The 24,755-nt window shown below is 43.6% G+C and overlaps 1 protein-coding gene across 1 annotated transcript; it reads right to left on the bottom strand.

The window, feature by feature from the left end:
- Positions 1 to 761: 761 nt before the first annotated feature.
- On the bottom strand, positions 762 to 21,215 carry Matn3 (matrilin 3). The gene is given in 9 exon segments (XM_035447640.1): positions 762 to 1,656; positions 1,658 to 1,689; positions 3,715 to 3,825; positions 6,149 to 6,274; positions 8,735 to 8,860; positions 11,307 to 11,432; positions 13,550 to 13,675; positions 16,474 to 17,040; positions 21,149 to 21,215. Coding segments are annotated over 9 exon segments (1,305 nt in total). The 3' UTR covers positions 762 to 1,632.
- Positions 21,216 to 24,755: the final 3,540 nt, after the last annotated feature.

The raw sequence follows: 24,755 nt of genomic DNA, 5'->3' as shown, positions 1-24,755 counted from the left end.
GTGGTTGTGATCAAAGTGCATTCATCCTATGGATGACTAAAAATATTGTGTAAGGGGCTGGCAAGGTGGCTCAGCAGGGAAAGGCACCTGCCTCCAAGACTGATGACCTGAGCTGTACTCCTGGAAAACAAGTGGTGGAAGGAGAGAACCAATTCCAAAAATTTGTCCTCAGACTTCCACATGTGCACTGTAGCATGGCACAAGAAAACCCATACACTCATAAACACACACACACACACACACACACACACACACACACACACAGACACACACACACACTAAAGTACACACAAAAATTTATAATTAAAATTTTCACGATTTTATTTAGGAACTTGCCAGTTTACCCTGAACTGACAGACATTTTAAGCCTCAGCAGTGTGAGATTAAATTATTGAAAGGGTATCATTATTTTGGTCTTTCTGTTTCTCAACTGTTATGTACTCAAGAATTACTAATTCAGTTCTTTTTTTCTTTTCTTTTTTTTCTTTTTGTTTTTTGAGACAGGTTTTCTCTGTGGCTTTGGAGGCTGTCCTGGAACTAGCTCTTGTAGACCAGGCTGGCCTTGAACTCACAGAGATCCTCCTGCCTCTGCCTCCCCAGTGCTGGGATTAAAGGCGTGTGCCACCACTGCTGGTCAGTTCTTGTTATATAGAAAATATAACAAGAATCACCAAAAAAATCAGCCATGACATTAATGTAGAAAGACTGGAACTTTTATTATATTAAAAACAATACAAACCAAAACAAATGAAGTAGCACAAAGTTTAAAGAATTGCTTTATTCCAAAAGTTATAAGCTGCAATTAAAAAGTACATGTTATTAGGTATAGTTTGAGTGAAAAAATTTATAGACTGATTTCAAACATTTTTAAAAAGGTAATATTATATCTTGTTGCTTGTTACACTAATTTTATAAATCTATAATTTTGCCAATTACATGCTAAAGCAAAATGATAGAATTCAAGATTTTTCCCCCTTGGAAAAAATCTTTGCACCCTAAGTTTTCATCCATTTCTCTTTAGTTATTCGTTTTTATGGCCTTAATGAATTAAAAGTGCCATGTAACATTCACTTAACCTCTGTAAATTATTTGTAGATACATATATTATAATCCCATGGTTGTTTTATATTGTTTATCACATTATAATCCCTTTGATAATATTTTAGCAAAAAACAAAAGTATTAAACAATTCTAAATATATTCATCTCAGTTTAATTATTTGAACTTTTATATGTAAATATTCCATAAAATCTGCACTCTCAATAGTAAGGCTAGTTTGTATTATAAATATGACCAAGCAAAAAGAGGTGGAAAGGTTTATGAATATGATTGTCTTATTAATATAAACATTTATAACTTACATGGCTCTATCAGGAGATAACAAAACATTAAACTTTTCACTTTTCATCTTATTATTTCACAGTCATATCTCAGAGGCATTAAAGTGTGCTCTTTATATGGGTCTGCACATCTATTCCCTTGAGCAATGATACTGATGCTCCAGGAAACCCTCATACGGTCTCCTGAATAATGGTCAAGCATTTATAATGGCAGATTATTAGCAGGAACGACGGAGATAAGTATTGCATATGCCAAGCACTCCACATTTCCAGGCGAGAATTTTTGAGCCGTTTAACGATGCACTTGTCCATATTCAGTTCACTTGCAACCTCTTCAAAATGGTGTCAAGTGACTAGATGTTAAGGCCAAAACGACTTATTTTTACACATTAGAAAATATAAGCACACTTTCAAACACTTCACCACAAAAGAAAATTATGGCCAACTACAAGTGAATAAAATTATTTTCTCATCAAAAGCCTAATCTAGCTGGGCGTTGGTGGCGCACACCTTTAGTCCCAAGCACTCGGAAGCCAGACGCAGGCAGATCTCTGTGAGTTCGAGGCCAGCCTGGTCTCCAGAGCGAGTGCCAGGATAGGCTCCAAAGCTACACAGAGAAACCCTGTCTTGAAAAAACAAAAAACAAAAAACAAAAGCCTAATCTAAAATTCAAAAATTCATCATGAAATTACACTCCTGCAGAGATCTTCAGGTTTTTTTTTTTTTTTCTACTCCAAAATTGAATTGGAACAACATCTCTCAGTGGGGAGTAAAGCTTATGAGGTCTTGGTTGAAGGAGTTGTGGAACTGTCCCTTGGTTTGGCTTTCTGCAGAGTTGACGTTTCTAGGAAATAGACCAGGAGAAGAGGGAAGAGAAACATGTCTTCCGTGTGTGGTGAGGAGAATGGCAATACTAATCTGGGAAGAGTGAAGACTGGCTGACCACAAAGACTTGGAAACTGATTCCTCTATGCTGCCCATAACCTCTTTCAAAGTCTGACTCCCAAGTCATGCCTACCCCCATCTAAATTCCATCCCTCTGAGGTATATAAGAATAGTTGTTAAAGTTGGGCAATGCTGAGACAAAGCTCTTTTCCAGAACTGGTGCTTGTAGTACTGACCAAAATTTGCAAGACAGTGTCATGTTACAGTTTGAAAACCATCTCTTGACATATTGACTTACCAAATTGCATAACCATGTGTCATCTGAGGTTTAACATCTGATAGATTCCCTGATTATTTTCTGGACATAGGAAGATTTTGAGCTAAGAGTTACTTTAAAATGGGCTGGAGATATGGCTCAGTAGTTAACAGCACTGGCTGCTCTTCCAGAGGACCAAAGTTCAATTCTCAGCACCCACATGGCAGCTCACAACTATCTGTAACTCCAGTTCCAGAGGATCTGACACCTTCACACAGATATACAAAGAGGCAAAACACCAATGCACATGAAATAAAAATTAAATTAAAAAGGTTAAAAGTTACTTTAAGGAATCATAGTTTAGTTGCTCTGTTATGTTAGAGCTCAACCGGGCACATAAATTGCTATTTAAAAGCACTACAGAGCTGTACGGTGGTGGCACAAGCCTTTAATGCCAGTACTTGGGAGGCAGAGGCAGGCCGATCTCTCTGAGTTCAAGAGCAGCCTGCTCTACAGAGTGAGTTTCAGGACAGCCAGGGCTGTTGTTACACTTGTTACATTAGAAACCCTGTCTCTAAAAACGGAAGAAAGGAAGGAAGGAAGGAAGGAAGGAAGGAAGGAAGGAAGGAAGGAAGGAAGGAAGGAAGGAAGGGCATTAGGGAAAGAAATATGTAGTTTTTACATTTAAATGTTGAATGAGTAAAAATGATCTATTGTACTATTGAAAAAGAACTCTGTATTCTTTTCAAATGCATTGCTAATGCTTAACTTACAGCAATGAATAAGATACTTGCTAGTAGAATATCCTAAAATGTTTAGCTCAGTTGTAGCATCTAGGTTGGCTTCTAGAAGCCACAGCCAAAGCTTTAGTACAATGTTTTTTGCAGTACAATTAAAGTGTCAGTCAGAAATTGAAATTTACAAATAAAATTTTACAAGAAGACAGGGCCTGGATTGTACCATAGTTGGTAAGAGTGCTTGCTTAGCCTGCATGAAGCCCTGGGTTTAATCCCCAGTACCTCATAAAACCAGGCTTGGTGCTACACACCTATAATCCCCACACTTGGGTGATGGAACTAGCAGGACCAGACATTCCAGGTTATCTTCATCCTCATAGCAAGTTTGAGGCTAGCCATGACTATATGAGACCTTGTCTCAAAAAAGAGAATGAAAAAGAGGGAGATGAGGAAGAGGGAGAGGAGGAAGAGGGAAAAAACCTTCCAGAAAGGATATGTTTGGTGTTCAACTTCTGGAGATGGGAGCTGACCTTCTCCTGGAATGCCAGTGTGGCTTCACAGCCACAAGCATCTTCTATGGAGATGAGGCTTCTTGCTTCCTCAATGTCTGAAGACAATGACAATACACAAAATGTTATAGCTAACCAGGGATTGCAACGAAGTGGGGGCTGAGGGTGTGGAACACCTGCCTAGCACAAGAGGCAAATTAAAGGAACGACAGGAAATCTACAATTCATGTCAATACTGCCACTTATGTGAAAGAGTTTTCCAGGAAGTAAAGTCATCTAAGAGCAAACAGAAAAGAGAAATTATTTGCTAAAGTTAATTTCACAGAAAACTTTATTAGGAAACACTGGGGAAATGCTTGTATTTGTCAAAATTGAGGGATGCTTATATGAAAGTTCTTTGTATTTTTCTTCATGCTTTCTGTTATTGTCAGAAATCAGCCATGATATAAGGCTTTTTAAAGGTGGTTGGTGAAGGTCAACGCCCCCACGTCAGCAGGAAGCAGTCTTGAGAATTTAACGCCTTTATTCCTTAACCTGCCATGTCTAACACCCCACCCTTTTTTTTTTTTTTAATAATAAGTAGAGGTGGGAATGGAAAAAAAAAGTGGTTGGTGAAGCCAGAATCACCAGGAGGTGGCACATGCCTTTAATCCCAGCACTCAGAGGCAGAGACAGGCAGATCTCTGTGTGTTCAAGGTCAGCCTGGTCTACACAATGAGTTCTGGAACATCCAGGTGGTTACACAGAGAAACCCTGTCTCAAACAAAAATAAAAACAAACAAACAAAAAAAATCAAGGGAAGAAAGAAAAAAGGAAAAGAACAGTCCTCCAATCCTATTGGTTTCCTTAAGGAATGGATGGACATGAGAATGATTATTATCTATTTGTATAACCAAAATACTTCAAAGATTAAAACTAGGTAACTCCTGATTTCCTACAAAGGATTGCTATTCTTTTTTTGTTTTGTTTATTGAGACAGGGTTTCTCTGTGTAGCTTTGGAGCCTATCCTGGCACTTGCTCTGGAGACCAGGCTGACCTCGAACTCAGAGATCCGCCTGCCTCTGCCTCCCAAGTGCTGGGATTAAAGGCGTGGGCCACCACTGCCTGGCTGAAGATTGCTATTATATTGTATGATTTGAATTGAGAAGTGTAATTTTACCCTTACATACTTTGGAGCTAAAAATTCAGAGCTATATTGGTGGCCAACCTGGATAACCTCGTGTGTGTGTGTGTGTGTGTGTGTGTGTGTGTGTGTGTGTGTGTGTGTGTGTGTGTGCGCGCGCGCGCGCGCGCATGCGTGCGTGTGTAGGCCAGGGGTCAGTGTGTTCTTTTATCACTGCCCCCTTTATATTCTGAGACAGATGCCCTCACAACCTGGAACTCACTGATTGGCCAGCAAGCCCACAGCATTCTGGGATTGCAGGCATGCACCCCCACACCTGGCTCTTTAGTGGGTGCCTGGGATCTGAACCCACATCTCCATTTTCCATCAGCTGTCTCCCCAGGCCCTGTTTAATTTTTGAAGCAGGGTCTCAGACAGCCCATGGTGGCTTGAACTACTGATCCTCCTCCTGCCCATCTGGCCAGAAAGCATCTGCCAAAATCAGCCACATGTGATCATCTAGTACAGAGAACAACCAGCCCAGTGTTTGTGCTACGGACACTAAGATCTGTGAAGCCACATGCTCACTGGGATATTTTACTAAAACACCCCTTAGAAAATTATAGAGCAGAGCTATAGCAAAACTGAAATTTGACAGAGAGAGAGAGAGAGAGAGAGAGAGAGAGAGAGAGAGAGAGGGAGAGAGGGAGAGAGGGAAAGAGAAAGAGAGATTCATTCACAATAACATAAAAAGAATAAAATACTTAGGAACGTTTTCATGTATATGACTTGTACACTGAAAATTACAACACTGTTGAAAGAAATTAAAGAAAACGTACACAAGTGGAAAGGCACGCACAGTATTGAGTGAACTGAAAGTTTGTTAAAGTGGCAGTGCTCCCCTAAACTGATCTAAGGCTGGCTATGAAAGTCCCCATTGACATTTGGGGAGCACTTCCCCCATTGACAAGTCCCCAGGGGAGTGGGAAACATCAATCACTGTCCCATGAGTGCAGAGCTTTAAATAGGAAAGTCGAAAAGATTCTGGGGATGAACTACTGATCATTAACACAGAGTTGTACATTTGAAAATGGTTGGGATGGGAAATTTGCTGTTATGCATTTTTATCACAATAGCAGAAAATGAATTTAGAGACATTAATTAGAAAGAAAAAAATGAAAGAGAATGGGATCAAATTACAGAAAGCAGACTGTAGCAGAAGAGGACAGTAACTCAATATGATAAAACTTTTTTTTTAAAGTAGCTTCCTCCTAGATTTTCCCCTTGAACAACATCTAGTCAAAGGGCCAGTCTTCACCTGAACATGTCTTCTTGTCATCATTCAAGGTGTAGCCAGGGAAACAATCACAGTGGTAGGATGATGCCCCATCGCTCACACAGATGTGCTGACAGCCATGTGTGCCCAGAGCACACTTGTTTCGGACTGACCCAAACCGTGCAGGAAAGAAAATATTTACCCGTTAGTTAAATAGAACACTAAACACAAACTTCAGTAATACAAACCTTTGCTGGCCCCAGCCAGCACTGAGAATGAAGCCTTCAGGAGTCACCCAGAGCCCCGTGTTCCAGCAATAAGAAATGGCTTCCTTCCCTACATGGTTACACCATTGACCTCATCTGCTACCTAGCCATTCCTTCCCTTTGCACTCCTGCAGCTGCCTGTGGGGACTTCTCTTCTCTCCTGCTCATTATACTGGATGGCACTGACTCTTAATGGTAGTACAGAGTTTACCATAGGCATTTCTGAAACCTATCAATTTATATTGTCACCAGAAATAATAGACTAGGGAGCCTGTGGTGGTTAATCTAGATACCCTGATTGAATCTAGAATCACTGGGGTCATGTCTGTGAAGGAGATTCTAGATTGTGTTCATTGAGATAAAAGAAGTCACTATAGATATGAGTGACACCATTACTGTGGGCTGGGGTCCAGAACTGAACCTAAAATAAGAAGGCTCCCTGAACGTCAGCTATCATCTCTCTCTGCTTCCTAACTATCAGATCCAATGGGACCAGCTGCCTCAAGCTCCTACTACTGTGACTTCACTGCCATAATGAACTGTACCCTCATACTGCTGCCATAATGGACTGTACCCTCAAACTGCTGCCATAATGGACTGTACCCTCAAATGTGAACAGAATAAGCCCTTTGTTCCTTCCCTCTCTCCCTCCTTCTTTAAGTTGCTTTCGTCGGGCATTTTGTCACAGCAATGAGGCAAATAACCAATACAGACATCACTGTATGCAGAGCTAAGTTTGATCACACATACACACACACACACACACACACACACACACCACAGAGGACTATATTGCCAAAAGACCAATCACTGACACCTTATGATGAGACAAAAAAAAAAAAAAAAAAAAAAAAAAAAAAAAAAAAACTAATTAACTGGACACTAACGTTCTTTCACTTTCTCTCTCCCTTCCCCCCTTTCTCATAGGAAAAAATAAATAATAAGATTAATGATGATACACTCAATTAAATACAGAAGTACTTTCATTTATCACATAAATAGCATTTTGGAGATTAAGATCACTTGCCCAAACTTGAGTGGAGAACAGAGGAAAGCACTACACCGCTCTTGTGTCCAATGGCCTAGACAAGTGAAAATAACTTAGTGAACCCAGAAAGACTCCCAAGAAATACAGATTCTCCTCTGCCATTACAAGGGTCAAAGCACTGTACTTGTTCCCAGTCTTCTACTGATCATAGCCCTCCTGCTTCCATCTCTGTAGTGAATGGGATTAGAAGCCATTTCTGGCCTGATTTCATTTCTTAAAGAGGGGAAGAGGCAGACATGGTGGTACCCATACACTCAACATGCAGTAACACCAGCACTTAGGGTTATTGCAAGTTGAGGCTCAATGGGCTTCATAGAGAGTTCCAGGAGAGCCTGGGCTGCAGGAGACACTATCTCACAAAAAAAAAGAAAAAGAGAAGAGAAGAGAGGAGGGGAGGAGAGGAGAGGGGAAGGAAGGAGAGGAGAGGAGAGGAGAGGAGAGGAGAGGAGAGGAGAGGAGAGGAGAGAGGAGAGGACAGGAGGAAAGAAAAACAATAAAGGGATCCAGTGATGCACTATTCCCTTCCATTTATCTTGACAAGATCCCACCACGTCTAGTTCCCCGAAGAAGCAAAGCAGATGGAGCAAATCTGAAAAGCTCTAATGTACCAAACTCAGCAGCACCTTGAGAGCAAAGAATGCCTCTCCTTACAGAGAGCTTTGATGTGTACAAATGCTGCCCTGTTCTACCAGTGAGCTTAAATCAAATTAATGAGGATTAATGGTCCCGGCAGGGGCTCGTTAGCCAAGTCACAAGGCCCCAAGTCACTGAAGATTGATCAGCTAGAAACAGTCAAGAATGTCCCTGCTTCCAACACCTTGGAAGACCTGTGTGGGTCTAAGCCAACCCTTCACAAAGTTTCCTTTGCTAAAAAGAATCCAGCTTAAAGATCAACACTACAGAAAAGTCCCAGGCCAAGTTTTAACTGGAAAAAGATCAGTTCAACCTATCACCCCAAATAATTACTGGCCAGCTGACTTCCTCTATTCACTTAAAAAGTCCCCAGTGTGCATCTAAAATTTTTCCTGGGTGGGGACCCCACATTTCATTAGCTTTTCTCATATTTCTCATTCCTTACCCACTTCCCAGTAATTTTCTGCAATAATCTACGTTTGTAAAAGCCAGTGAGCTCACCAACCCAACTGGGCAATGTGTCTAAAAGTGTAAGCTGGTCAGACGCCTGAGCCGGAGTCTTTAAGTCGTCTCCCCAGCCCCCCACCCCCGCCGCAGGAACCTTCTCTCCTGGCAAATTGCAGGTTGATTTCACCACTATAGAAACAGTCAAGCAGGGAAAGATTGTGGAAAGGGTTTTACCTGAACAAGTTTTCTTATCTGCATTCAGAGTATAGCCCTCAAAGCATTCACAGTGATGGGACCCGGCTCCGTCATTCACACAAATGTGCTGGCAACCATGTGTACCCAAAGCACATTTGTCCTGAGCTGTTAGACAGAAGCCCAAGAGTGAAAACTTAAAATTAAAACTCAAAGAGTCTTTTATTCCCCATAGATATAAACATGCGTAAAAACAGCAAGAAATATATGAGGGGGAAGCTGCCTGGAGGCTGGGCAAAGCTGTCAGCATTATTTGCTCTAACTAGAAATTAGCAGAGTTAATAAAATCCTTCACACATGATAATTATTCTTCAATTTATACTCACTTCTTCTTTCAATATCATCAATGTTGAGGTTTTTTTTTTAATAACCCAAGCATCTCATTAACACAATGCATTCCTTTTAGGTTTGTTGTACTTAATCCAACCCAGAAATAAACTAGCCAATTATGCAGCTAATTACACTAGATCCATGGGAAAGGGGGGTTTGAAGAAATTCTATTAACATTCGGTTTCATAAATAAGGTACAAGAGTCCCGAGGGGGACCAACTAATTTAGGGTGGAGTGAGAGTCTTAGACCTGGTTCTTCATTCAGTGTACTTCCCTGTGAGAGATAAATGAATAGACAACCGCTAGGTAGGTAGACAAATAGATAATACATATAGAAAGACAGATTCACAGTAGAGATACATATTTGAGTTGTTTTGTTTTTTTAAACAGGGTCTTACTATGTAGCCGAGGCTGGTGTGAAACTGCAGGCATGGATAACCATACCCAGAAAAAAGGGAAGAGACTTGTATTGACATATTTTTAACTATTTTGGTGGGAAAAGATTGAGACATAGTCTCATCTATATAGCCCAAGCAGGCCTGGAATTTACTACAGTGACACTCCTGACTCTGCCACCTAAGTGCTGGGGTTATAACCATGAGCTAGCATACCCAGATTTAATCTATTTTTTTAACTTGTAAAATTTCACTTTTAAGGCAAGTTCAGGCTTTTGCAAAACTTATTTCCTCTATTCCCAAATGATAACAATTTAGGTGTCTATTATGATAACCAAAAACATCGATACAGCATGATTTCTTAATCTCCACTCAATATTCAGATGTTCCTAATTCTTCTCCTAATATCCATTTTCTGGTCCGGTATCAAATCCAAGATCCCACATGACATGAAGTTGTCATACTCTGAGACATTTCTTTGGTCTATTGTAGGCATCTTGTCAGTGAACTTGTAATGGTGGCCATACCTCCTTGGGCGTGGCCTCAGGCTGATGGAAGCAAAAGAGAGGCCTGACTTTTCCTGGGTCGCTCTTTCTGGTAGATCAGCAGATCAGGTAGGAAGGGCACGAAATGCTCCCGTGGTTCTTTGCATTTTTCTGTGTAATTGTTCCCCAGTAAACACCCATGTATCATTTATCTTGGGTTTAGTGTTTTTACGGCTATGGCATATTTGAGAAGTACTAGAAAACATGGTGGGTCTGTCTGAGGTTTCCTCATGGTTCTAAATGTTTAGCAAGAATGTGCCAACTGTGCTACTACATCACATGAGGCTATCAGTGAGGGAGGAAGCAGTCTCTGTCCATACAGCGTCTCTAAAAGACAGGGGACATGCCAAGTGCAAACGGCTCCTGGGCTGCTTGAGCATACCTGTGTCTCTGGTATTCTAGACACAGATAATGGCATCCCAGCACACAGGAAACCCACAGAATGGCACTGAGCCCAGGGCATTGCCTGCTTCCTGCCCTTTGTCCACAGACACACTGCCAGGACATGCTGTCCCTCATGTACACCCTTACATGACACAGGTTGCATGACATTCGGGCTCATTAAACAATACACCATGTGTCCTTAAGCTAATTGGATGATATATGTGTATGTGAGAGTGAACTTCCGAATTAAACTAGATCTGCACCTCATGCCGGTCTCCGAAGTCTGCTTCCCCAGGAACTCATTGTGACTCTGCAGCCCTCACCCAACAAGCAGCCAGAGCAGCTCCCCACAAGTGAGGTCACCTCTAATGATGTAAAGGTAGGTCCCTTATTACTTCGTAAAGTATCTGCCAGGTTCCTCACTATAGAATCTCTGTCTCTCTGTACTCCCACCCATTTCTGTTTTTTTTCATACCGAATTTAGAAACAGAAAATCCAGCTGGCCAGAGGTGGTGCATACCTTTAATCCCAGCACTCAGGAGGCAGAAACAGATGGATCTCTCTGAGTTTGAAGCCAACCTGGTCTACAGAGAGCATTCCAGGACAACCAGGGCTACATGAAGAAACCCTGTTTCAAAAAGAAAGAAAGAGAGAAAGAAAGAAAGAGAGAGGGGGGAAGGAGGGAGGGAGGGAAGGAAGGAAGGAAGGAAGGAAGGAAGGAAGGAAGGAAGGAAGCAAGGAAGGAAGGAAGCAAGCAAGGAAGGAAGGAAGGAAGGAAGGAAAGAGAAACAGAAAAAGCCCCAGGGTGGCAAAAGTGGAAAACTGACCAAGTTCCCAGCTGTATGCTTCCCATTCAACACGAGGTAGGTTGGCAGGTGAATACATACACAGCCCACTCACCTGCACAAGTTGCCCTGTCTGCATTCAAGGTGTAGCCTTCATAGCATTCACAGTGGTATGAGCCATTTCTGTCATTCACACAGATCTGTTCACATCCATGAGTGTTGAGGGCACACTTATCAACAGCTGTCAAAAGATGATCATGGCAAGTGTGAACATACAGAAAGGAGGTAAACAAACTCTTACCAGTCACATTATCACACACACACACAGAGGGAGTGGGCACAGACACTGATAGATTTTGGATCCTACTCTCTGGTCCTGTTCCTTCACCAACAGACCCACTAATACATATACCTCTTCCTTTATTTTGCATCTCAATTTCCTTACCTATAAACTTAATAGTTTGAACTAAATGATGTCTGTTTTCTTCACAAAAACACTCCTGGGATTAAAGAGAAAAAAATCTAATTGCTATTCTTCATTGACTCTGTGTGGTGTTTAGACACCACTGAGCAAGGCCTGCAGTATTTCTCTCTACTTCCATTGCCCATGAGTGTGTACTGTCATAGGCAGGAATTGGGATGTTTGTATCTAATGAAATAAAACCCAGGAAAAATGTCAGCTCTCCCAAAGGATCAAGAGTATTGGATCCTAGCGCTGGAGAGTTGGTTCACTGGCTAAGAAGACTGGCTGCACTTCCAAAGACCCAAGTTTGATTCCCAGCATCCAATGGCAGCTCACAACTATATATAACTCCAGTACCAGAGGACCCAGTGCCTTCTTCTGGCCTCTGTAGAAACTGCATGGATATGGCGTACGTGTGTGCCCGTGTCTGTCTCTATGTATGTCTAATACTCAAAAAATGTTTTAAGTTAATATATACATTTAAAAAATAAAGGATGGTGGTTATGCACAACTTTAATCCCAGCACTTGGGAGTCAGAGTCAGGCATAGCTCTGTGAGTTCAAGGCCAATCTGGTCTACAGGGAGAGTTCCTTGACATCTAGGGCTACACAGAGAAACCCTGTCTCAAAAAAACAAAAAGTAAAGTAAAATAAAGGAAATGTTTTTTAAGAGGTTTTGATCCCTTCTTTCTCACAATTCCTTTTATTAGTGTTTTAAGAACAATAACAATTGTAAGGACCTTAAGAACTATAACTCAGAGACTTGCACATCCATATTTACAGCTACTCTATTCAGAAGCCAGGAACTGGAACCTGCCTAAACGTTCATCAGCTGATAGATACATAAAGAAAACGTGGTACAGATGCACAATGGGATCTTAACACAGATGTACAGAAAACTGAAATCATGATTTTCTCAGGAAAATGAATGTAACTGGAAATCCCTAAGTTAAGCAAGAGGGGGAAAAGATTCAGAAAGATACCAAATGTTTTGTTTCATATGAGGAATCTACTAAAATCAGATGTGGGTGTTTGTACATCACAGAGCTAGAAAGGGGTTCATGAGAGAAAAGGAAGAGCTCTTAAAGGCGGCAAGAAATAGAGAGAGGGTAATGCAATAAATGTAATAGGGAAACAGAGCGAAGGAAACTGGGAGGAGGAAGGGAACAAATTAAGGGAAAGGGGGCACTGAGAAAGACAGCAGGAGGGAAAATGAGAACAAAGTATAATGACACATACATGTGAAGATGCCATGATAAAAACCTATTTGTATACCAGCCTAAAACATTAATTTTTAGAAAAAGAAGAGGCCAAAGAGACAGCTCAGTGTTTATGGGGACATACTGCTTTTGCAAAGAATCTACATTTTATTCCTAACAACACAGGCAGCACCTGTAACTCCAGCTCCAGGGGGCACCTCTGGGCTCCTTGGGTACCTGCATTCGCATGCACACACCCACATACAGACATGCACGTAATTTAAATTTATCATATTCTATTTATTTAATTATTAATTTACTTGTTTTGGCTTTTCAAGACAGAGTTTCTCTGTGTAGGCCTGGCTGATCCAGAACTCATTCCGTAGACCAGGCTGGCCTCGAACTTGGAGATCCACTACCTCTGTCTCCCAAATGCTGGGATTAACGTTGTGCACCACCACCGCCCAGCATAATTTTTTTTAAGAATAGTAACAAGGCTAGCACTAGGCTTCCCTGAGTAGGTTCTCCCTTTTCTCTAATGTTCTCTATCAAGAAAAGCTGCTGAACAGCGCTAAACCCACCAGAAGGCACTGGGAAGAAAGAGGTTGAAGTCAACGCCTAAGAAAAAAAAATCCACCCCTGGAGAAGAGACATCAAATAGCTTCTGTTCCATCACTATGCCCCAAGGAAGCCTTACCCGAACATGTTTTCTGGTCGGCATTCAAGGTGTACCCTTGGCTGCACTCACAGTGGTGCCTGCCATTGCCATCACTGATGCACACATGCTGGCACTGGTGTGTGCCAAGCACACACGGGTCCAGAGCTAGGCAAAGAAAGAACATGCACAATGGTTATTTACATCTATACCTAAGAACCATTTTAGATACTTCCATTCCAAGACACTGCCTCCAGGTTTCTTTCTGACTTCATTTTTACTTCACTATTTAAAACAGGGGGAGGGGAGAGACACTTCTTTCTGCCTCTGGGTTATTAAATATTTGAGACATTGCAAATTTATAATTATTGATCTTGCTGTGCCATCTCTCAGATTCAGAAAGGGAATTCTGAATTTGGAGTTGCTGCAATCAAACATTTTCACCTGTCAGGCAACTTGATGTTTTATATGGGCAAATTGTGTCCCCATGAAACAGATTCTTGCCTTGCAACTGTAAAAGCAGTGGAGAATAATAATGTACTGTCAAGAGTGCTATGAGCTAGTCGGCCCAGTGTAGCTGAAAACTGGTTTGCAACAGTACCACATTTTGTGCCTGAAGGGAACTGGACCACAAGCATGCCTATCAGCCCAGAACTGACTCATACTTGGGCAGTGATGTGCTTGAGCATGCAAATAGTACAAAGCCATCCAGCCAACAGCACCTTCTGCCTGTCCATCACATATCCAGAGCCCAGATATCTACTTGGGTTCTTAGTGTCTTTGAAGACAATGGGTTCAAATTATAAATCCAAAGAGATAAAAAAAAAAGGAAGGCATGAGATTATGCCAGCTAAATTGTATCTCCAACTTTTTACTCCTGGAAAAATTTTATCTCGTTGGAATGACCACACACACACACACACACACACACACACACACACACACACACACACACACACACACAGTGACGTGTTTTAGAAGATGAATCAATGAATGTAGTCATTTCTACAAAACCAAGGCCTGTGAGAGGAGACTAACTCTCCTGTAGCAGGTAACCCAGCCTCCAGTACCCTTGGCAATAGCACAAGGCTAATATTTTCCCAAGGAGTGCCTTTTCGTGCAATGATCTTTCCAGCACATTGACTACAACAAGCTGCCCCTCAGTTTTTTTTTCCCAGAGGGGACATCCCCCCACCCCCCAGAACAAGCGGTGCTTTTGTAAGAGAAGGAAAAGATTGCCACTCACCACTATTACTTTACAGTTTGGAGCCCACCCCCAGTTGCTAACTTTAAAACCCTGTGTAACCACAGACCATAGCCTTGACGGAAGAGCTCTCTCACCCACAGCTTGAGGGGGTTTTCTGGGAAAAAGAAAAAAAGGCACTTTCTTTCTAGAACCTAATAAATGCCAAGTAGTTGCCATCATAGCCAATGGTGTCTTGTGAAAGCCTAGTGTCCCGGGACATGGAAGACAAGGGGATCTCAGCCAGGTCTGGCTGCAATGAGGCCAAGATTTCATCTACCATTTCCCAACCAACTGATGATCCTAGGTTCCACATTCATTTAGATATAATGTCTCATTGATATTTGCAGCTGTAGTCACTGGCTCACTTACTTGTCTTTTCCACCAACTCCACAAGGGTATCTGAAGGCTGGGAAGAGCTACCTTTGACTTTGTATGTGGTGGCTTTGTATGTGGAGGTCACTATGAATAGACACAGAATGTACATGACACCAAGTGTCTATGCTGAGGAATTCACCTAAATTGGAATGGTGTCCACACTCCAACACTGCCATAGGGCTCAAATGATCATCTCCAACTGATTTTTTAAAACAGAACTCCCACAAACCATAATTCTATTTTCTAAAGTTTTTAATATAGATTTCTGTTTTCTTTTTCTTTTTAATGGCATGGTCTCATGGACAGGCTGACCCCAAACTCAGGATATAACTGAGACTGGCCTTGAACTCCACCTCTGCAGTGCTTGGGGTTATAGGCATTACCATCACACCCAGCACACATCCTGATACAAAAAAAAAAAAATCCAGCATGGAATAGATTCATATTGTTGCATCTGATTAATTCATGCTAAAAAAAACTCTAATAAAATTAGCATGGTCATATTCAAATACATTGGAAAGGAAGAACAGATTAACAGAATAATTTGTTTTTAATCTGTTTCTTCTGTCTAAGTGAATCAGAAAGCCCAACCCTTCTCATCTCAAATCCAATTATTCCACAAAAGAATAAGCAGAGGAAGGGTTGACTCTGAAATGTAAGGAGCTTTCATTACATGCACATGGACAGTGACATTGGGACACAGCCCACCCGTCCTCCCAGGGGCAGATACCATGCCAGCTTCTTCAGGAGAACAAGAGAGGCTCTGTTAAATCTAGAGATGTAAAGCTAAAGAAAACATTTGGGGGGGGGGAATGTTAATGGTGGTGAAGAGGGGACTGAAGAGCTGTCTTGAGTTTGGGTGTTTGGGGTTTGAGTTTTATTTCTGACTCCATCAGGGAGCAGTGGAAATGTTTATTCTGGTTATTTCCAGAACTTAACATGTCTAATGCAAACATGAAAGTTTTATGAGCAAACCAAGTTACATATAGTGCAGCCTTGTACTTCTAAACCAACACCATGTGTTTAGGTTAGTTAAAAAAAAAAAAACTCCAAAAAAAGCATTGCATGTGTTTAATTCTTCCATAAAATTTCCACCCCAAAATGAATAAACTGTTTCAGGGGGCTGGAACATTGGCTCAGCAGTTAAGACCACATATATATCTTGCAGAAGGCACAAGTTTGGTTCTCATTGCCCATCTGGGTGGCTTACAACCATACCTCCAGCAACTACCCATACTCATGCACATACACATAATTTTTTTAAAAAGCAAATCTTTAAAAACCAATTTCCAGGCATACAATGTATGAACTATAACATCCTTGCTAGTTGGAAGCTAAGACTTACCACAAAAGGTTTCCTGGAATCTAGCAGAGAGCTTTTCAATAACTCCGTAGGTCTCCACATAGAATACATGATCTTCCAGGGGCTTGCTAGCCATCATCTTGAGGGACTCCATATCTGCCCGGTCTACACCCACAGCATACAGCTCAATGCCAGATGCCCGGGCCCGAGCAGCCACCTCATTCACTTGGTCCTGGGGCCTCCCATCTGTCACAATAATAGCTACCTTGGGAATATTGGACATGGGCCCCCGAGCTCCTGCCTCCACAGTGAAGGCTTCCTCCATCGCTGTCTGGATAGCCAGCCCAGACATAGTGCCTGTTGACAAGGGTGTGATCCGAGCCACAGCCTGTTTCAGGGCCCGCTTGTCTGAGTAGGTGTTGAGCTGGAACTCTATCTTCACAGTGCTGGCATAATTCACCACAGCCACCCTCGTATCAGCTGCCCCAATGTCCAGAGTGTCAATGATTCGAGCTACAAAGGTCTTCACTTTGGTGAATTCCAGAGGCCGGACGCTACGAGAACTATCGATGATAAACACCAAGTCCAAAGGCCTGCTCTTGCAAACACCTGCAAAGAAGGGTATAAGAAACACAAAAGGCTAAGCAGCCTCAGACCACAATCAAAAATGGGACAGTTGTCACTCCCAGAAAACTCTGGGAGAACAGATTTGGTAGCATCTCCTAACCCCAGCGTACCACTGCCTGCTTCCTTCCTGTCTCTGAGTGTTGCAAACACCCAGATCTTCAGAATTGCCTATGAGAATTCATGTGGAAATGTGACTCTTTCCAAGATGTTGCTTGGAGACTTATCCCACTATTTAAAGTTCTGTTCCTGAGAGTCCTGTAAATCCTGGTACTGAAGGGATCCTTGCGCTTCCTTGGCACTTGCCTGAGACAAAGGGGTAATGACTTCATCTAACACGCAGCTACTGCACTTCCATCTTTGGGAGTGAATCTTGTTTTAAGGATTGGAGATTACGACCTGGTACCTCTCCTACTCCTGCAAACTCTCTTGGCCACTTCTCTCTGCATTTTCTCACTTGTCACTGCCTACACATCTGCCACAATGGCAGACAAGAAGAACCCTCACTGTCAAAGCTCATACATCCTTTCTACACAAAGGCATCTTGTGCCCTCCAGTAACTCAACACGTGTATTCATCGCCATTTACTCTTTCCTAGTCTTTATTGCTTCCTTTAACCTGATTTGCACAGCCCTCTCTCAGCTGCCAAATTCAGGCCACTGTCAGGACTAGAGCGAGAGAATCCAGTTAACACATCTCTTTTTCAGTCCATTCTCCACTTTCAACCAACACACACACACACACACACACACACACACACACACACACACACACCAGTCCTGAATGGAAATGAGGTCCTTAGGAAGTGTCTGTCACAGCTCCTCCTTTCTTAATAAAAGGACAGATTGATACTATTTGCTCAGTCAGTATGTAGACCCAAAGCAAATTCTTAGCCATGAGTGGTGGTGCCAGCTGTATTCAAAACACTTAGGAGGCTAAGGAGGAGGACGCCAAGTTCAAGATATACAGCGAGGTGCCTTCAGAAAAACAAGTGAAATACATTTTTAAAAAAACAAATGATTAGGGCTGGAGAGATAGCTCAGCGGTTAAGAGCACTGACTGTTCTTCCAGAGGTCCTGAGTTCAATTCCCAGCAACCACATGGTGGCTCACAACCATCTGTAATGAGATCTGGTGCCCTCTGCTGACATGTGGGCAGAAGACTATATACATAATAAATAAATAAAATCTTTAAAAAAAACAAATGATTAAGACTCCATCATTATTAAGAGGAAAGGATTTGTCTGGACTAGGGATTTTTGCCTGTCACTGTGCTTTATTTGCTGTTGTTTCATTGTGAGGGCTGGAGATCAAGCCCAGAACTTTGTGTGTAATAGGTAATACTCTACAGTTGAGCTACATCCCCAGCCCCTCAGTTATCTATCTGATCTAACTATCAATCCATCCATCTAATTTATCTATCTATCCACCCATCCATCTGATCTATCTATAAATTTATATATTGTTTCTTTGAGAGAGGATCTCCTGTAGCCCAGGTTGGCCTCTACTTCACTATGTAGCCAAGGATGCCCGTGAGCACACTATCCTCCTGCCTCCACCTCCCAAGTGCCTAGGATTACAGGCATGTGCCACCACACACAGCCTTTTAGTTTTGTTTCCAAAAATCGGAATTTTAACTTCTTGGCTTTATCTTATTGGCTGGATGTACTCCGTTACTAAAATAACACCTTATTTTGAAAGACACTGTAGGCATCCCAGAATGCTAATACAGGATCCTGTGAACTGGGCCATGCAGAGGTTTCAACACACACATCTGGTGGAGGATTGAGAGGAGCAAAACCTGAAAAGCAGTGGAGTAAGCCTGGCCTCCATGACTCTGGTCTCCTAGCTCCAAGACCTTTCTAGTACATAGCAGCTGCTCCCACTGAGGCAATGTTTTCCACCACAAAAATCAACATCATCTCATGTGCTCAGCCGACGTTTGCATATTGACTTTGAGTCACCACCCAAAAGATGCCATATGTCATGTGTTTGGTTAAGTCAAAGGGAATTACAAATCTCTTTTTTTAAGCAACTCCACAATTTCCTTTAAGATTTCCAGGGATCAAGAGCAAGGAAGAGTACCTGTGCTGAAAATCTGCCCTAGACATAGGTTTGTATATTTTTGCACAGTTGGAATGGAAGGAAAAAGCACCACGGTGCAAGCCCTGTAACACCACACTTACTCTAACACCCAAATGAGTGTCCCTACAAACAGTGGATTCTTGTAACTCAATGTGTCTGATTCTACCCTTTTCCATTTGGTTTTTCTGAACTGAATCCTCCATCCCAGGGGTGGGGGAGCGAGAAGCTTTGAGGTGTAATGGGTAGAATAATAACACCCTCATAATACACTCTGGTCCTTATTCCACAGACTGGCACAAATGCTGCTGAACATGGCAAAAGGCCTGCTTTCTTGTCCCTACACCCTCAGCAAAGGTACAAATTGTTTTTGAACCTCACTCCCATGTATTATATCTGCAGTTTGATTCTCAAGAGAAAAAAAAAAAGTGGGGCTGGAGGTGTGACTCAGATGGTAGGGTGTTTGCCTGGGTTCAATTCCAAGTACCACATAAACAGGGTGAGGTGGCATGCGCAAGTGGCCCATAATCCCAGCAGAAGTTCAAGGTCATCCTTGGCTACATAGTGAGTTTGAGGCTAGCCTGAGCTACATAAGACAGAGGGGAGGGAGGGAGAGGAGAGAGAGACAGAGACAGAGAGAGAGAGAGAGAGAGAGAGAGAGAGAGAGAGAGAGAGAGAGAATCCACAGTTTTGCCCATCTTTGCCAGTCTTGTTGACAATAAGAGCCTACAGTAAAGCTTACCAAGTCCTGGTTGCTAGAGTGATCTAGAGGAGTAGAATGTGGCATTTATCAAGGGATTGCTGCCCAAAATCAGGTTTGGAGGCCAGGCTGTAAAGGACCATGGTCACTGTGTGCAAAATCTAGCCTCCTTCTCCCAGTCCTATTCCCCAGGGAGGAGAGTAGAGGTCAAGTTCACTGTCAGAGAAAAGGCTTTCCCCTCCACCCCAGCCTGTAGCAACCAGCCAGCTCAACTTAACCTACAGAGCCCCACAAGCCCCGCCTAGGTAGCAATGCTCTTGTCATTCTAAACTTGGAATTTCAAATCATGGATGATGGAAGAGTCTCCTGAGCCAATTCTTGGCATATCCAGCAAGTCACAGGAGGGGACAGACCATGCAAATTAGCCTGATAGCATCACTGGCCAGATGAGCCTGGCCACCTGGAATAAGATTTGCTACTGCCTCTTTCCAGCCAAGACCAGACAGACTGGAGCTGGATCTTTGGGTTAGGAAGAGAGTTATGTAAGCGGTATGGAGGTCCTGGCAAGCTGCGTAGTGGAAGGAGCCCTTGCTTGACTTCTTAGGGCTCTCATTTTCCCTAGGAGATCTGATGCTGAGTCTGGTCATTTCACTATGCTAAGCCTTGGGGTCCCTGTATGTGTTGTGAGGGGTCATGAAGAACGCCTATCAGCTTCGCTGGGCTCTGTAGATGTGCTCTGCTCAGAGCAAAATCAGTGGTCAAGGAAGAAAATGGAATCTGTACATCGAAGACCATACCTGCCTGGGTTTCAGGGGATCTCACAGAGCATGAGTTGGAGCGCGGTGCTCCGAGTCAACAAACATGGGCAGAACCGAGTAAAGCACCTATAATATAGTTACAGGACATAGCAGTTTGGTTTTCCTTCCTAGTCCCACTCCACCCCTCTCCCGCATCTTCCACTAAGCCGTCTTCCAGATCTTGGCTTCCTTCTAGACCCTTTCTTCTGTAGGGAGAAAGGCACACACGGTGAATGCAGAATAGATGGAGATTTCCAGATAACTACAAACAGGGTGTCGAAGGGTTTGTTCTCCCTAACCAAGAGATCCGAGTCAGGTGGAGCCGGAAGCCCCTGTCTTATTCTCTGACTGATGCTCGCACAGGTGCGCGATGCTCCGTTCCCAAATCTCAAGCAAGTTTCAACTTCGGGATGCTATCATGGTCACGCCCATGACCTTATACCCCCAACCCCCTACCCGCGCCCCTTGGCTGTCGGATCCTTAGTTTCTGAGCGGGAGTGCTGGAAAAAGGATGCCTCCTTCAGCAGCCCGCTTGGAGGCTGGGAAGAAGGAACATTCGGTGATGTTGTATGCTGTCTGCATTCCGAGGTCCCTACCCCTCTTCCCACTTCCAGCTGGGGCTGTGGCTCCCTCTCATGCGAAGCGGTCCCCATCCGCCCTACTGTACCTGCACCTCGGGCTCCGGAATAAGATGCGCGGGTGGGAGTCGCCGGAGCAGGGAAATGCCCAGGGCTGCCCCCAGGGACACGTGTCCCCAGCCGGCGAATACTAGCACGGGCCAAACGTCCCGGAAGGGCCGGGGTCGGCAGCAGCAGCAGCAGCGGCCAAAGCAGCAGCAGAAGTCCCGGGAGATGGCGCGCGGCGGCTGGGAGCAACATGATGGGCTCGACGACCAGTCAGGGTCTGTAAGCCAGGCGGCCGGGCTCGAAAAGTCAGGCGCGGGCGTGGGGCTGCACGTTGGTGGTCAATTTAAAGGTCCCGCTCATGAGGCTCCGCCTCGCCCCACCCCCTGGAGGGCCACGCCACCCGGACCCTGAAGCCACCGAAGGCCAACAAGAAGCTCTGTCTGCGCATTCCAGTGGCAGGAGCGGAATGTCTGGGGCTAGGCGGCCAGCAGCACGGTGGTCACCGCCCGCCTAGTCCGGTGGGCTCGGCTGGGTGCCTCCTGGATGACTGCCTCCTTAGAAAACCCAACTGGGATTGGGGGGGGGCGCGCCTGCCACACCCTCTTGTGCTAGCCAGGTCTGCGCCCCAGGTCCTATTTGACAAACCCCTGGATTCTGTGCCCACTCAGCTGCAGGTGAGCCTGAGAACTAGAATCTCACACAACACACCTTTCTCCAACTAAGTAAGCCAAATTTCGTTGTTTTTTGTTTGTTGGTTGGTTGGTTGGTTGGTTGGTTTTTTTCCCCCAGGAAAGACCTCACAGATTCTATTACGTGAATAGGATGCTTTCATCCCAGTTTCAATATATCCGTAAACATTTGAACTTATAGTGCCAGGAATAGCAAGTCAAACATACACTTCCCCAGAGAGCCTCCGGTTTGCTGGAAGAACACCCTGTCTTCTACACCCCGCTTCCTCTCTGGCACAGAGACCAGCAGACAGCACAGGGCTGGAAATGGCTCAAGGGACCCTCAACTCACTTCGAGAGAGAAGACAGATAGTGTACTGCTAAGGGGACGTGGTGGAGTAGAGAAGTGGCCTGTGGGGGAAGGGAAGCTAAAAGCAGGGGAGGAGCCCTGAGCTGGGTCTTCAAACACAGCAGTGAGCATGAATGAGTCTCAACCGATCCAATGCAGTGTTTCTGTCGGTGATTTGTTTCCCTTCTACCATCCACCTACATTGTAATCTAACAATCACGTCACAGCCAAGAGATAGAAGCAGTCTGGTGCCCTCTGGGTGAATGGATACACAGAAAATGTGTATTCTGCATGTCCTAATTAGGGTTACAATTGCAGCGATGTAATGTCACAACCAAAGCAACATGGGGAGGAAAGGGTTTATTTATGGTTTGCGCTTCCACATTGCTGTTCATCATAGAAGTCAGGACAGGAACTCAAATAGGGCAGGAACCTGGAGACATGAGCTGATGCAGAAACCATGGAGTGAAGTTGCTAACTGGCTTGCTCTTTGCTCAGTCTGTTTCCTTCCTTCCTTCATTCCTTTTTCTTTTCTTTTCTTTTTCTTTCTTCCTCCCTCCCTCCCTCCCTCCTCTCTAAGACAGGGTTCCTCTGTGTAGCAGCTCTGGCTATCCTGGAACTTGCTTTGTAGACCAGGAGGGCCTTGAACTCACTGAGATATGCCTGCCTCTGCCTGCCCAGTGCTGGTTTTAAAGGCATGTGCCACCATGCCACCACGCTTGGCTCTTTTAAATATGTAGCCCAGGCTGGCCTCAAACTCGTGATCCTCCTGCCTCCTTCAGCAAATCCACAACCTTGGCTCAGCCTGCTTTCTTATAGAACTCAGGACCACCAGGTCAGGAGTAGCCTTACCTACAATGGGCTGTGCCCTTCCCACACTCACCAATTAAGAAAATATCCTCTGAAGAATCTAGCTTGTGTCAAGTTGACATAAAACTAGACAGCATAGTGCATATATAAATACTAGTAAGTCTTCAAAATGAATTTTAGGGGCTGGAGAGATGGCTCAGAGGTTAAGAGCACTAGCTGCTCTTCCAGAAGTCCTGAGTTCAATTCCACATGGTGGCTCACAACCATCTTAATGAGATCTGGTGTCCTCTTCTGGTGTACAGACATACATGCAGATAGAACACTCAAACACATAAAATAAATAAATCTTTAAAAAATAAATTCTAATGCAGGTTACAAAATGGATGAACCTTGAGAACATTTTGCAAGGAGAAATAAGCCAGTCACAAGAAGGCAAGTTTGGAATGACTCTGTCTGTATGGGGCATCTAAAGTAGTCACAGCCTGTTTGCATTGAAACAGTAGAATGGTGGCTCCTGGGAGACAGGGAAGGTGGGCAGTGGGAGTTGTTCAATGGGTATAAAATTTCAGTGTTGCACAAACACGTGCACTCACAAAGGAAAAAAGAAGCTGGGATGTACTCTGTTGGTAGAGTTTTTGCTTAGCATGTGTGAAGCCCTGGGTTTGATCCTCAGCATCATACAAACCAGGGAAGGGTGATATAATCCCAACACTTAATGGAAGCCAGAAATTTAAATGTCATCCTCTATTATGTATTAAGTTCAAAGTCAGCAGGATGTCTCCAAGCTAGGGTAGGGGGGTGGGGTTAGTAGATGAAGAGATGAGTCCACTTGGTGTGCCTCTTCATGTGATACTTTCTTGAGTATGGGTACCAGGAACACAAGGACAAAGCCTGAATTGTTCACTACCTAATCTCCAGAAAGTGAATTTTGCCAAACTAAGGCTCCTAGTCAGAGATAAAACTGAGATGTCAAAAGATGCAGGTTCCCTGGCCTGGTGGGTGTTTAGACTCACTGTGTCAAGGGTGGTCAACAGGCATGGTAGACTGTTTGCAGAAGAAACAGCCTGGCCCAGCTTATTCTAAGAGGAAAGGCTTTTCTGTGTTCTGTTTCACAGACTGACAACAAACTGCTGTATGCTGGGCATCAGTTCCACATAGTAGCCTTCCTTGACCTTCTCCAGCAAGGTGTGGTTCCTCAGCCACCACCAGGCTCCCACTGGGTAAAGTAACAACAAAGTAATGGACTAATTTATAGATGCCTGTGAGCAACTGTTAAGAAAAAAACTGAATTATTTAACCAAGAATTAATTATGGGTGGCTTTTCTTTTAAAAATATTTCATTTTCATGTTGCTGTACTGTTTTTTGTTGCTCTGTTTTAAAATCTTTTTTGAGATAGGGTCTATGTGGCCATGTGGCCCTGTGGCCCTGGCTAGCCTGCAACCAGCTATGTTGATCAGGATGGCCTTGAACTCACAGAGATAGGCCTGTCTCTGCCTCCCAAGTGCTAAGACTAAAGGCGCATGACACCATGCCTAGCTAACATTTGTTTTTATTTTATGTATATGGGTGGTGTGTGTGTGTGTATGTGTGTGTGTGTGTGTGTGTGTGTGTGTGTGTGTGTGTGAGAGAGAGAGAGAGAGAGAGAGAGAGAGAGAGAGAGAGCATGCA

This window comes from Cricetulus griseus, chromosome 7 (assembly GCF_003668045.3).
Source record: "Cricetulus griseus strain 17A/GY chromosome 7, alternate assembly CriGri-PICRH-1.0, whole genome shotgun sequence".
In the NCBI taxonomy this organism is placed as follows: domain Eukaryota; kingdom Metazoa; phylum Chordata; class Mammalia; order Rodentia; family Cricetidae; genus Cricetulus; species Cricetulus griseus.
This window is presented reverse-complemented; position numbering and strand designations above follow the sequence as displayed.